The 13,162-nt window shown below is 30.5% G+C and overlaps 1 protein-coding gene across 1 annotated transcript; it reads left to right on the top strand.

Moving 5' to 3' along the window:
* Window positions 1–2,347: 2,347 nt before the first annotated feature.
* Window positions 2,348–11,242, top strand: LOC139527361 (uncharacterized). The gene is made up of 4 exons (XM_071322753.1): window positions 2,348–2,505; window positions 8,434–8,509; window positions 9,579–9,736; window positions 10,729–11,242. Exons 1-4 carry the CDS (start codon window positions 2,433–2,435, stop codon window positions 10,917–10,919), a joined length of 498 nt encoding a protein of 165 aa, XP_071178854.1. The 5' UTR covers window positions 2,348–2,432; the 3' UTR covers window positions 10,920–11,242.
* The last annotated feature ends 1,920 nt before the right edge of the window (window positions 11,243–13,162 follow it).

Below are 13,162 nucleotides of genomic sequence, written 5' to 3'. Positions count from 1 at the left end.
CAAAACTCTACATCGAAGAAATGGATTGAGGACTCATCTTTGAATTTACGCCATTTTTTTACCGGAAGTGTCAATTTTGTATTTAAACATTTACAACATAATAAAATTAGGGGTTTTGAGGATAACTTAAAGCCAAAAGTTTAATGACCAGCACAAAAAACAACATTTTCTTTACATTTTGAAAAAAGTTGAATATTTGAATAATGAATTGATATTTGTATGTCCGCCATTTTTGATATTACCGGAAGTAGGGGTTTTAAAGACAGATTTCTCATACATTGTATCCATTAGAAGCACCAAAGAAAGGTTCCTGTACAATGTAATGATAGTAGCAATACGTTAAAACACATTTCAATTACCCTCCCTAAAAAATAAGCTTATTTTAGTACAATGTCCGCCATGTTGAAATTTACCGGAAGTAGAATTTGTGAAGACATCTAATCTATATTATATGGGGACGAAGTCCCCAATTTCGGTAGAAAAATCAATAAAAAAAAAAAAAAAAAAAAAAAAATCGGGAAAATTTCCCGAATTTTTCATTCTACTAATAAACTCAAAATCGTTAACTTTTTTTTTCAGATCTACTTCCTGTTCCGGTTTTCTCCGCTTTTGCGCAGATATATGTCTTGTTTGCATGAGACTTTGAACAAATTTATATTTATCAGTCTAGTTAAATATAAGATTGGATCTCAATACGAATTCAATTTTAATAATTGTTTGATATGAAAAAAACGTTACCTGATGAAAGCGTTTCTTTTGTTTACATCGAATATGACGTCATAACTTAAAGAACGTCACAGCTTATTCCCTAACAACCGAATCAAAATCGGGAACGTTACGTACGGTATTTCGGTTTCTTTTATCAACGTCATTGTATTTAAAAAATAATACATACAGACTTCGTCCCCATTCACAGGTTATGCCTGCCTCATATTATATCCAAAGGTATACCAAATATTATGATTGTAGCATGATAATAACACCTTTTCAAAAACTAGCCTTCGATATTGGGCTCATTTAAGTATGAAGTCCGCCATTTTGGAATTTACCGGAAGTGAGACATTTTTTTCAAATGCCTCCCTATCTGAAATAAAAGAGTAATAGTTGAGGAAGGTCTATGCCAAATTTCATGCTTTTAGCAGGATGTGCACAATTCGTCTGAAATATGCTTGTAGCCGCCGGATTATATTAACATGTTGAAACACTAAACTAAATGAAATATTCCGCCTTTGCCATACGATATATACAATTGTTAGTACTATTTCAAACAGTAACAAAGAGAGCAAATATTTCATTTTTCTTGTTAAACATTCCATATGAAAAACGGTATCTGGGATGCCTTGTAAAACACGTAATTTAGAAAATCATACTAGTAATTGTAAGATATTATGATTTTCCTATATTTTGCAAATGAATTTCGCCATATGTTTTTCTGTTTAACAGTTTTAAAGATTTTTTTTGACACTTGGCACCATACTTTTAGAGAAATTTCACACAATGAAATATCGTTCGAATATGTATGTAATATTTGCTAGTGTGCGTTAAGCATTTACAAATCAATCAAGTATAATGAATTTTGCTTTCTCTTAAACATAGCAACTCGATAGGGGCTAAAATGAAACTAGTTTTAGACTAATTTTATTTGCATTTTCCACTTTATATTTTAATTCATCTTATTGAAAAAGGGTGAGTGCTGTGTGTTCACTTTACAGTAATGAAAACGCCGACAAAAGTTTACGCGGCAAAGCGTTTATCGTCACTAGGTGCTACTTGGGATTTTATAAAGATATGCCTTTTTTTACGTCGGATAAAATTATATGTTGACTGACATCGGGCAATATAATTAAGAATTGTTCAGTTTCTAACTTCACGCTTGCTTATAAAATTGTCATTAGTTTATACATATGTATTGTAATATATTACACTGATATGTCTTTAAAACTTCTAAATTGAAAATTATGGTTGGTGTTATAATGTGCTTATCGTGTAGTTAACCTTTACTGTTGGCCCCAGAGGATACCAACAACCAAGTATAGTATACCTCGTACTGGCATGCACATATGGATAATTAAGGATTTTTTTCTATTGCATAGCTCTGATTCTTATATGTGTTTGGCTTTGATTTCTTTATCAACTTTTCAATGTTTGTATTTCATTCAGGATTTTCAAAAAAGCATGTCTATTTCATTCTGTTTTGAAATAAATGAAATTTCGAAATATCGTTATATGCAGTCCTAAAGAAAGGTTCATAAACCATTATCATGTTCTAGTTTCGTTGTGTTTACGTTCGTTACACAATATAAACTTTGCATCCATGTGCTGACCATTTAAATACGTCTACCTATAATACGTATTACAAATATTTAAACGTATTGAATATTTATTACTGTTATACCACTGTGAAGTATTTAAAATCAAAAGAAACCCTATTTATGTGTACACGAATGTCCAAAATGACTGTTCTCAACTGGATTATCATTATTACTGTCTGTATATTAAATGAAGGTATTTATCGTTATTTAATTTTATGTAATACAAAAAACAAAAACCTCGAGAGTTCTGGTATTGCAAAGTTTACACAGGAAAGGGTTTTTCATATAACGTATTAATATGAGTTTTTTTTTAAAATAACTTTTAACTGGAATTTTGGTCTTGGTCAAACTTTTGTTTTCAGTGAAATATTATAATTTGAGTATGTCTATTTGTCAGCTTTCATTTCAACCTGGTTTTGTCAAGTTTTCCCCGACGGGTTTTGATTGTCCTATGTTGACCCCTCTAAAGAATGTAGGTAAGTAATAGACCGAACTAGGATTACAAAGGGAATAACAAATCTTTATCTACATACATATACACCAACTATACAAATTAAAAGTTTCTTGTCAGACCTACGTCATCCAATAGACAAGGAAATGACGCACACAAACTATAACAATTGATTCAAACTATTTTGATTCTAACACATACAAGGTGATCAAAAGTATAAAAGTTTTAAGTTTTTAATCGTCGTTGTGACGTATTTTAAATGTATATCCAGTTTATTATGATTTGTTTAACTCTTAATAATAAACGCAGCAGGCAAAAACTATACCCATTGTAGAATTAAACCGATTAAATAAAGGTTTAAAGAAAACAATTTGGCTTTATAAAACCTAACTTCGTTAGTACATTTAAATGTCTTGACATAAAATTGAATTAAAATCTTTCAATGAAAACTATGATTTAAAAAGAGTGAAATCTCATGTGACCACCATTGACAAGCATAAAAAACACCTTTTATAGCTGACTATGCGGTATGCTCATTGTTGAAGGCCGTGCGGTGACCTATAGTTGTTTATTTCTGTGTAATTTTGGTCTCTTGTGGAGACAAGTCAATTGCTGCTCATATAATTTTGACCTTTTAGACTTAAAAATTCAATGTGATGTATACAATTTTTTGGAGGTTTCTGTTTGCGTTTCTTATCCATTACATTAAATCTACATATTTTGAGCATTTATCTGTAACAGTTATTCAGTTCGAAAACTTTTGTTGTTAATGTTATGTTATAATTTGAGTGTGTCTATTAATCAATTTTCATTTGCTGGTTTTGCCAGTATTTCCTCGACGTTTTTTTAATGCCCCATCCTCCAGTTTTAGTAAACGTATGTTTATTCTGATGCTTTAATTTCCCGCTTATTGGCATTTTATTAGAGCTAACATTTTTTTTTTATTTGTGACACAAACAATATTCCTTTTTGCCAAAATACTTTCATTTGCGCCAAGGATACTGGTAGATACAGGTCAATAATATAAAGCAATATATTCATTCAAAAGATACTTTCAATATTAACTTTCAAACACAGTTTTTGTTTTTATTATAAAAAATATACATACAAAATACGTCATCATAGCACCATCATAAAAGCACTATATATATATGTAAGTTCTATTGATAAAAGATGGCGGTGATCGTTCAAGTTTTTATATTTTTTGTTGTCTATATCTATAATTTTTGGTACACTGAACAAGTTGCCTTATTTTTCAGAAGATACGAAAACCTATGCATGTGATCAATAAAAATTACGTTCTTATTCCTCTATTTGCCTCCGAATCAACAGTGTCCATCATGACACCGTAAACTGGTTAATATCAATTAATTCTCAACCAAAATAGCTCACAGTTTTTTTTATTAGTAAAGATTATAAACTCATTTGATAAATGCGGGGGAAAACTTTTTTAAATAAGCACGATCGGTTATAAGTTTCCTGTAAACTTGCACAAATATAGGTTTTATTTTTTGGCACACATGAAACAAAACATTTTGGCGTAAATAAAAAGTCGGATTTTGTAAAAATTGGCGCTCTTTTCTTCATTGCAATTTAATTCTGCATACTTCTATTTACATGTATTATTTACTATTACTTTGATGAGTCAAGCAGGACTTAAATGTCCATCCGAAAAAAAATATTCCATGCTGAAATATTGAATTATAACCTCGTGTTCAAGGGATTCAAGTGTTAGTTTTCCCTAAAGTTTTATACCCAGAGTTCCAGGCACCAAACTCAGTCAGTCAAATAGTCTATCATTACCATTCAGAGAATCCATTCGTGTTGTGGTCTGGGCATAACACAATCAAGTTACAGGCAGCCATTAAGTCATGCTCTTGTTATACAAATCCAACTAGTCACTTGTTATCTATAAATTATGAAAGGCAGGTCCTTTTTAATCAATTTTTATTTGGTATCGGTCAAATTAAAAAGATTGTTAATCTTTAGATCTTATCACCAAACGTACATAAATCTCTTGTATTGTAACTTCATTGGACTGAAATTAGATTTGGTTTTGAATGAAATTTAAAACTGCTCTGTTTTCGATGAATACATGCAGATAAACCAGGGTTGATGTTCGCAAAGCTATCTTAGGATTAGAACGTGTCTTAAGATCATCTTATGACACGTCTCTGTCGTAAGTCATGATTTTGAAGCTCTCTTTACTTAGGGTATATCACTTTTTTGTCTTAACTTTAGGACATCTAATTAGATGTCTTTAGACTAATCCTATCTGTATGCTACCTAAACAAAGTGTGAATTTGTTCATCATTTTACGTGAAAATGAACATGAAATGAAACGCACCATCGGTTTTTATCTCTTATAAAAAGCAAGTGTGTTGGTTTAAAACTTTGAACTTCGTGTTTCACGACACGATGACCCCACAAATTCAATTCCAATTTCAGTTTTAAGTACCATCCTTTTTTATATAATTTTATTATCATGATATTTAAATTTGAAACCATGCTTTTATTTCTAAACATGTAATTATAAAATTCTTAAACAATAATTTGTTTCGTCATTAATAGATGTGTTAAAATACTTTAACGATTTAAAATTTCGCAATTAGGATACGATACGAACGTCCTAACATAAGATGCGTCTGAGATAGCTTTGAAACGCATCTTACGGATGTCTTAAGATGATGTTTAAGTCCATCCTGAAATTGGTCTTAGGATGTGTCTTAGAACGAATCTTAGGATATTTTCGAGAACACCGATCCCAGGTTTTCCTTTTACAGAAATGCACTGATCAACCTATTTCCAAAAATATATATACATTTACGTTCATAAAAAATTGGATTTGCATGATACATTTTTGACTAATAGTAAAACAAATAACAATTTATCAATATACCTATATACCTTTTTTAGTTGTACCGTTAAAATGTTCTTGTAGCCAAGGTGAAGGTTAATTATGAAACGGGGTCAGCTAATTTATTATGAATCTGTTTTATTTTTGTATATAGTTATACCATTCACTATCGGCTTCTACATCATTATCATGATTGTGTTTTATATTCGTATATAGATATACCGGTCAAAGCGGGCTATTTATCATGATTATCATTCTGGGCCTGCTTTTCGAAATCACATTTTATGACCATCTTATGACTATCATATGATATGTCATAGAATGTCAATCAATTTGATAATAAGATAGTCATACATGTGATGCTCTTATGATTCTTATAAGTGAACTTATTTTTTAAAATTCTATTTCAAATATAAAGTTAAAAAATAATAAAAAGAAATATAAAAGTATGAACATGATAATTATAACCATTCTTATTATTTACGAATATCTTTTTTTTTATTTTTGCATTATGATGAACATGAAATTGTATAGAAAAAGGAATTACAATCTGTTTTGAAAATTTGATTAAATTTAGTTTATATATATTTTATAAAAATCTAAATTCGCCTCTATGTATTATCATACATGAAGTGTTTTTTTTATTATGAATATATCTAAGATTCAATACCTCGAGTACCTGCTTAACGAAATACTCGTGCAAATACATAAATAAAGTAGCTCTATAAGGAAAGAAATAATGTGTCTAGTTATTATACAAAATCATGAATAAGAATTTGTTCAAATGTTTTGACGTAGGAGATTCAAATTTTAATTGCAAAGTGGAGAAGAATAAATGTTTACTACTTAGCCGAAGGAGCAACAACACTATTATCTATGATGAGTTTATTTATATTATACTAATTGTAATGAACATAAGATTATACATGAAAAGAAATTAAAATTTCAGTTGTTATTCATAAGACCATCATATATCATGTCGCGAGGTGTCTTAAGTTTACGACAAAAGTTATGATGTATCGTAACTTGGGACGCTTTCGAAAACATAGCGTACGACTATAACATGTCATAAAACCATCATAAGACATGTCTAAAAGTAAAAAGATATTTCCGAAAACCAAGCCCATTTATTGTATTCGTATATAGTTATCCAGCCACAGCGGGCTACTATATAAAATCATGATTCTGTTTTATATTAACACCAACCTCAGCCGGCTACTTTACCAAGATTATGTTTCTGTTTTATATTTGTTTTTTATTATACCAGTCACATCCGGCTACGTTATCATTATTATGATTCTGTTTTATATTCGATTACAGTTATGGCCCAAGACCACAATTAATGACCCCGCTTTTCGTTGTTTACGAATATAGTTTCTTTTAATTAGAGTGTATTTTGCCTTATTAGGTCTTTCCACTTTTCTGTGGAAAGACCTATTGTTTTTCTTCTGATTATTTTTTTTTCTTCCGCCTAATTTTGTTCTTGCAATATGTCGCTTAGATATTTGGTATATGATATCGAACAGTTTATGCGCTTTTGAAATTTACCCTGCGTAACTGAATACTTTTCTTTGTAGGAGTTATCTCCCCAAACACTGTTTTCTTTGTGATCACGACTCCTTCGCAACCGTAAGAGATTACAACAAATTTATTTTATAAAATTGCTCGTTATATCCTTTGCATGATTTGTCCAATTTCGACCGAAGCAATATGAACGCTTCATATGAGAGTTATTTCCCTTTTTGTATTTGAAATTTCTAAATGTATTTTAAACTGGAACACTTTAAGTGATAGAGACCTAGGATCTTTTGATTTGAGGTCCTTGGTCCAAAAAAATGAAAATTAGGTCAAGGTCAAAGGTCAAGGTCATATTCTAATTTTTGAATTAGGTTTATTTCCACTCATTTCCAGAAACCGTATAAGATATCGACAAATTATTTTGACTAAATTGTTAGTTGCGACATGTCGTAACTTAATAATTTTAGTTGAAAGGGTGCGTAGACAATGAATGGGAGTTTTTGCCCCTATCATATCTAAAATTATGTGTAAAGTGATATAACTTATTAACCATACGTATTAGAGACCTAGGGTCTTTTGATTTGATATCCTCAGTTTTTTACCTTCAAATTGAGGTCAAGGTCATAGGTAAATTTGACATTCTAGATTTTGACCTTTGCTTTAAATTCATATCTATACATCATAAAGCCATATGAACTGACATTTTAGACTGATTTTAATATTTTAATATCAAAATAGATATTAACTGGTGGAAAGACCTTCAATTGTTCTCTGAACAATTGGTTTTTAATTTTTGTTCTTTTCCTTTCTTATTCATTTCTTGGTGGTTTTTTTTGTGTGACAATGAAAGAAGAGAGACGAAATAATCTTTAAAATGTTGTATTCTAATTTATTTTTATATGGAAAGAATGATTAGGCCGAGTGCAAAAAGGTAATATTTACAGTTTTCGGAACATCTCTTGACTTGTCAAAAGGGGTATGGATGTGTATTGGCTAAATTTGTAAGAGTGATTACTTCAATCTTTCTGAATTTTGAATATATATTTTTGGACTAGTTCTATACATTACACACATACACACACACAACATTTGACAAAAACGCATGGTGCAATATTTTTAATGAGACAAAAAGCTATTAAGAATTAATAGAGGAATTAATTGTGGTAAATGACCTTATACCAGTCACAGCCGTTTTTTTATCATGATTATTATTCTGTTTTATATTCGTTTATAGTTATACCTGTCACATCCGACTCTTTTATCATGATTATGATTGTGTTTATATTCGTTTATAGTTATACCTGTTACAGCCAGTTACTGTTATTACAGCTCCTACTACTCCGACTACTATTGCGATTCATATGATTCTTTGTGAGTATATCTAAGATGGTTAACTTATACAATATTCTTTGTTTCGAATATCTATTCTAAAATAGGTTCGCACACAATACTAGAAAATATTTGATATAGAACGTTTGGTGAAAAAAGTAGTAGTTAGCAATTTATTTCATTTGAGTTGCATTTTAATGCACAAACCGGTTATTTTTCTCGAATAAAACTATATACGATCAATTAGATATTTTTGAATCTCAAGAAGAGAATGAGTTAACCTGGTATATATGATGAGTATAAACAGAAGATGTGGCATGATTGCCAATGAGACAACTCTACACAACACAGCAAATGACAGAAACTAATGCTCTTATAACGTGCTTTCAGATAAGAAAAAGGAAAAAGAAAAATGGGGTCAACGAACTTCTTTTTTTCGTACATATTTAAATTGGAAAATTCACAACACTTTCTTTATTGAAATTACTTTATTTGTGTTATTTCCACTTATTTTTCAAAGTTGGATAAAAATCCAAAAATATTGTGTTCTTTAGAAAATACAGCCGTCAATATGATAAAACACATAATTTTCATTATCATTAAAAGTCTTACACATAAATTATATTCTACTCTCAAAATTTGCACCTTTCATTAAAGGAATAGACCAATTGTTATCTGCTACTTCAAAACCCAAGATAGAGGAATACACCCGAGCCACCTTAAATCAATACATTACAATATGTCCACCTAGCTGACAGTAGCTTTCCATATTTCTTACTTTTGTACTATCATTCATTTAAGTTTCAGTGTGTTATGTGTATTTGTTTTCAACAATTGTGTCTTATTAAGTACTTTAAAATGAACACAATATGTCTGACTTAAGTGGCCTGCTTATGGTCAAAAGTAAGGTGAGATGTAAGCTCAAACAGACAAAATGAATTTAAGAAGTATAATCCTTATTCTAAACATTCTGAAGGATGAGAGGTAATGCAAACCAGCAACATCATATTTTAAAAATAACCTTAATGCGTTAACTTTGTGTAAATATAGCAAATATAGTAAATGAAGTACATTTTTATCAGATTTGTAATCATTCACTTGTACATTTCAGTCCAACAACTGCTATTCCCGGGATAGTTGTTGGTTGCATCATCTTTGGAGTTATAGTTTTTGTTGTCATTATGATTGTATGCAAGCAGATGAAAACCAGTGGGAACAGAGGCACCGTTGTAAAACCAACGACAAGAATTACTACTGTCCAGGCTCCACGTATGTAATACAGTAACTATGAGTATTGAGAAAAGAAAACGAGGAATGTGTCGAAGAGAAAAATATTCGGCCAAAGATAAAAAAAACCTTTTTAAGGCAAACAATAGATTTTTAACGAAGCGAAAAAAATCCCACATCTGAAGGCGGGCTTCAGCTGGCCCCTGAACAATACTTTTGTTTGCTTGTTACTAATGCTGTTTAAAGTTCCCTTTAACTATTGTTGTTTTCAAGATAAAAGGCAAAATGTGAAAAAGTAGTAAACTTTGTCATTTTAGGGCAATTACTCCAATAAGAAATTGTCTGACAACTTTGACGTAAAACATTAAATGGTAAAACTCAAAATACTGAACACTTTTGCTCTTTTAGACTTTCTTTTTTCATAGCGGATTTTAAGTTAAAAGACCTTACCTTTTACACATATTTTCTATCTTGGTTGGCGAATGTATATATTTCAGTTATAGTTTCAAAGAAGATACTCTTTGTAAAAGATACGTGGTTCATCGGGCCAAGTGATCTAAAAATGGATAATAAGCTAAATAAAGTGATCTCTTTGATTGCAAAGTATTTAGCTTCCTAGCAAAGATAGAGATATAAAAATCCAGGATTAACATTATTTGCAACAAACTAAGTTAAAGATCTGTGTAAACTGGACCAATATCAGTTCAATTTATGAGTTTGACTGTCTCTCTGGTATCTTTCGTCCCTCTTTTCCGATCCTGATGTTACATAATTTATATCTTATATATCTTAAGAATTTTAAGCAAAAACAGTTTAACATTTTGTTTGATGTTGGTACGGTTTAAAAAATAAAAAAAAACATTTCTACTTTTTACATGCATATAATGTTTCATGAAAAAATTGTCATTTCTAAATCAGTTGGATTATATACCATTTATTTTTCTTTATTTCATAAGTAATGGTTCAAATTTATAATTTATTTCCATTTCTTCTGATTATAATTATTTTCCTACTTTATTTTTTGTGTATTTCAGCTCCAGGACCATCTTTTCAGCCAGCTGGGATGAGTTATCCACCACCACCAGGACAGAATATGGCATACCCACCTCCCCAGGGACAGTTTGGTTACCCACAACCTCCTCCTCCTCAGGGTCAATTTGGGTACTCACAGCCTCCTCCTCCGCCAGCTTATGGAGGTTACGGAGCACCACCACCGAAGTATTAGACATTAATGTAAAGGAAAGATAAACAAAACTCACAAGTCTTCGAAATACACAATATCTCAAATCTATTAAAAGGATTATTACTGCTATGCGCTGTGTTGATGATGATTTTTTTTCTGAAATATTTCCCATATGACAGTCGCATCGAATTCCATTATATTGACAACGATGCGTGAAGAAGAATTTAAACAAAGACATTGTGGTTTTGAAAGGCATTTTGCACAGTTTTGACAATTAAATTCCATATTGCAAATAAATTATTACTAAGACTTAAAAAAGTTATGTGAGAATGTTAATAGTAATAAATAATTTATTTTAAATGTGACATGTCTTCTGATTGACTGGAACATTTTTTTCTTTTAGCTCATCAACGGTTTTTTTTTATGATTTATTCATTAAAAATGAAATTTAGAGTTAAATAAAACGGAATAATTGTAATATATTTTTTCTGTCTATTCAAAATAAGGTAAAAAAAAAGTGGTGCACTACCACACATTTAAATAACCTGCTACAAATGACCATTCATAACAAATAAATCAACCATACTACAAGCAAATATGAGCAATGAATTGAAATTCAACTGTCCTATTTAGTGACTTTATTGTCTAAGAAACAAAATGATTAACGACACGAGATAGTCCGCGTTGTACCAGTGCAAAAATGTTTACTCCACATGTTAATCCCTCACAACGACAGATTTTACACACGCACACATTAATCTGGTGATGATGCACGTAACAATTTAGCTTTCGATGAAAATGTGTTAAATTTCGAGTGAAAGTTTAGTACTATTTTACATGCTGAAATACTAAACTAAATGAAATATTTCGCCTTTGCCATACGATATACACAATTGTTAATACTATTTCAAACACCAACAAAGAGAGCAATTATTTCATATTTCTTGTTAAACATTCCATATGGAAAACGGTATCTTGAATGCTTTATAAAACACGTAATTAAGTAAATCGGGACCACGTGAGGTTACGACAAAAATCATACTAGTAATTGTAAGATATAATGATTTTCCTATTTTTTGCAAATGAATTACGCCATATGTTTTTCTGTGAAACAGTTTCAAATAAATTTTTTGACACTTGGCATCATACTTTGAGAAAATTTTCACATAATGAAATATCGTTCGAATATGGATGTAATATTAGCCAGTGTGCGTTAGGCATTCACAAATCAATCATGTATGATGAATTTTGCTTTCTCTTAAACATAGCTACTCGATAGGGGCTAAAATGAAACTATTTGTAGACTAATTTCTATTTGCATTTTCCTCTTTATATTTTTTATTGATCTTATTGAAAAAGGGTGAGTGGTGTGTGTTCACTTTACAGTAATGATAACGCCGACAAAAGTTAACGCGGCAAAGCGTTTATCATCACTAGGTGCTACTCGGGATATTTATAAAGATATGCCTTATTTACGTCAAACAAAATTATATATTGACTGACATCGGGCATTAGATGCAAGAATTGGTCAGTTTCTAACTTCATGCTTGCTTATAAAATTGTCATTAGTTTATACCTATTTATTGTAATAGTTTACACTGATATGTCTTTAATACTTCTTAATGGAAAATTACGGTTGATGAAATAATGTGCTTCAGGTGAAATTAACTTTAACAGTTGACTGCAGAGGATACCAACAGCCAAGTATAGCATACCTCGTACTGCCATGCACACATAGATAATTACGGATTTTGTTTGGTTGCGTTGCATAGCTCGGATTCTTATATGGTTTTGGCTTTGATTTCTTTTTCAACTTTTCAATTTTTGTATTCCATTCAGTATTTTCAAAAAAGCATGTATATTTCATTTTGTTTTGAAATAAATGAAATTTCTGAATATCGTTATATACAGTCCTAAAGAAGGGTTCATAAACCATGATCATGTACTAGTTTCGTTGTGTTTACGTTCGTTACACCATATAAATTTTGCATACATGGGCTGACCATTTAAATACGTCTACCTATAATACTCATTATAAATATTTAAACGTATTGAATATTTATTACTTTTATACCACTGTGAAGTATTTAAAATCAAAAGAAACCATATTCATATGTACATGAATGTCCAAAATGACTGTTCTCAACTGGATTATCATTATTTATGTCTGTATATTAAATGATGGTATTTATCGTTTGTTTAGTTTTCTGTTTTAAAAACAAACAAAAACCTCGAGAGTTCTGACATTGCAAAGTTAACACAGGAAAGGGTTATATATAACGTAT

The sequence above is a fragment of the Mytilus edulis genome, chromosome 1, assembly GCF_963676685.1.
Source record: "Mytilus edulis chromosome 1, xbMytEdul2.2, whole genome shotgun sequence".
NCBI lineage: Eukaryota > Metazoa > Mollusca > Bivalvia > Mytilida > Mytilidae > Mytilus > Mytilus edulis.
This window is presented reverse-complemented; position numbering and strand designations above follow the sequence as displayed.

Coding starts and splice junctions, on each gene's coding strand:
- LOC139527361 (XM_071322753.1), top strand. CDS start 2,433: ATGTGTACACGAATGTCCAAAATGACTGTTCTCAACTGGATTATCATT. Junction 2,506..8,433: donor TGTCTGTATATTAAATGAAG/GTATTTATCGTT, acceptor ATTCGTTTATAG/TTATACCTGTTACAGCCAGT. Junction 9,737..10,728: donor TACTACTGTCCAGGCTCCAC/GTATGTAATACA, acceptor TGTGTATTTCAG/CTCCAGGACCATCTTTTCAG.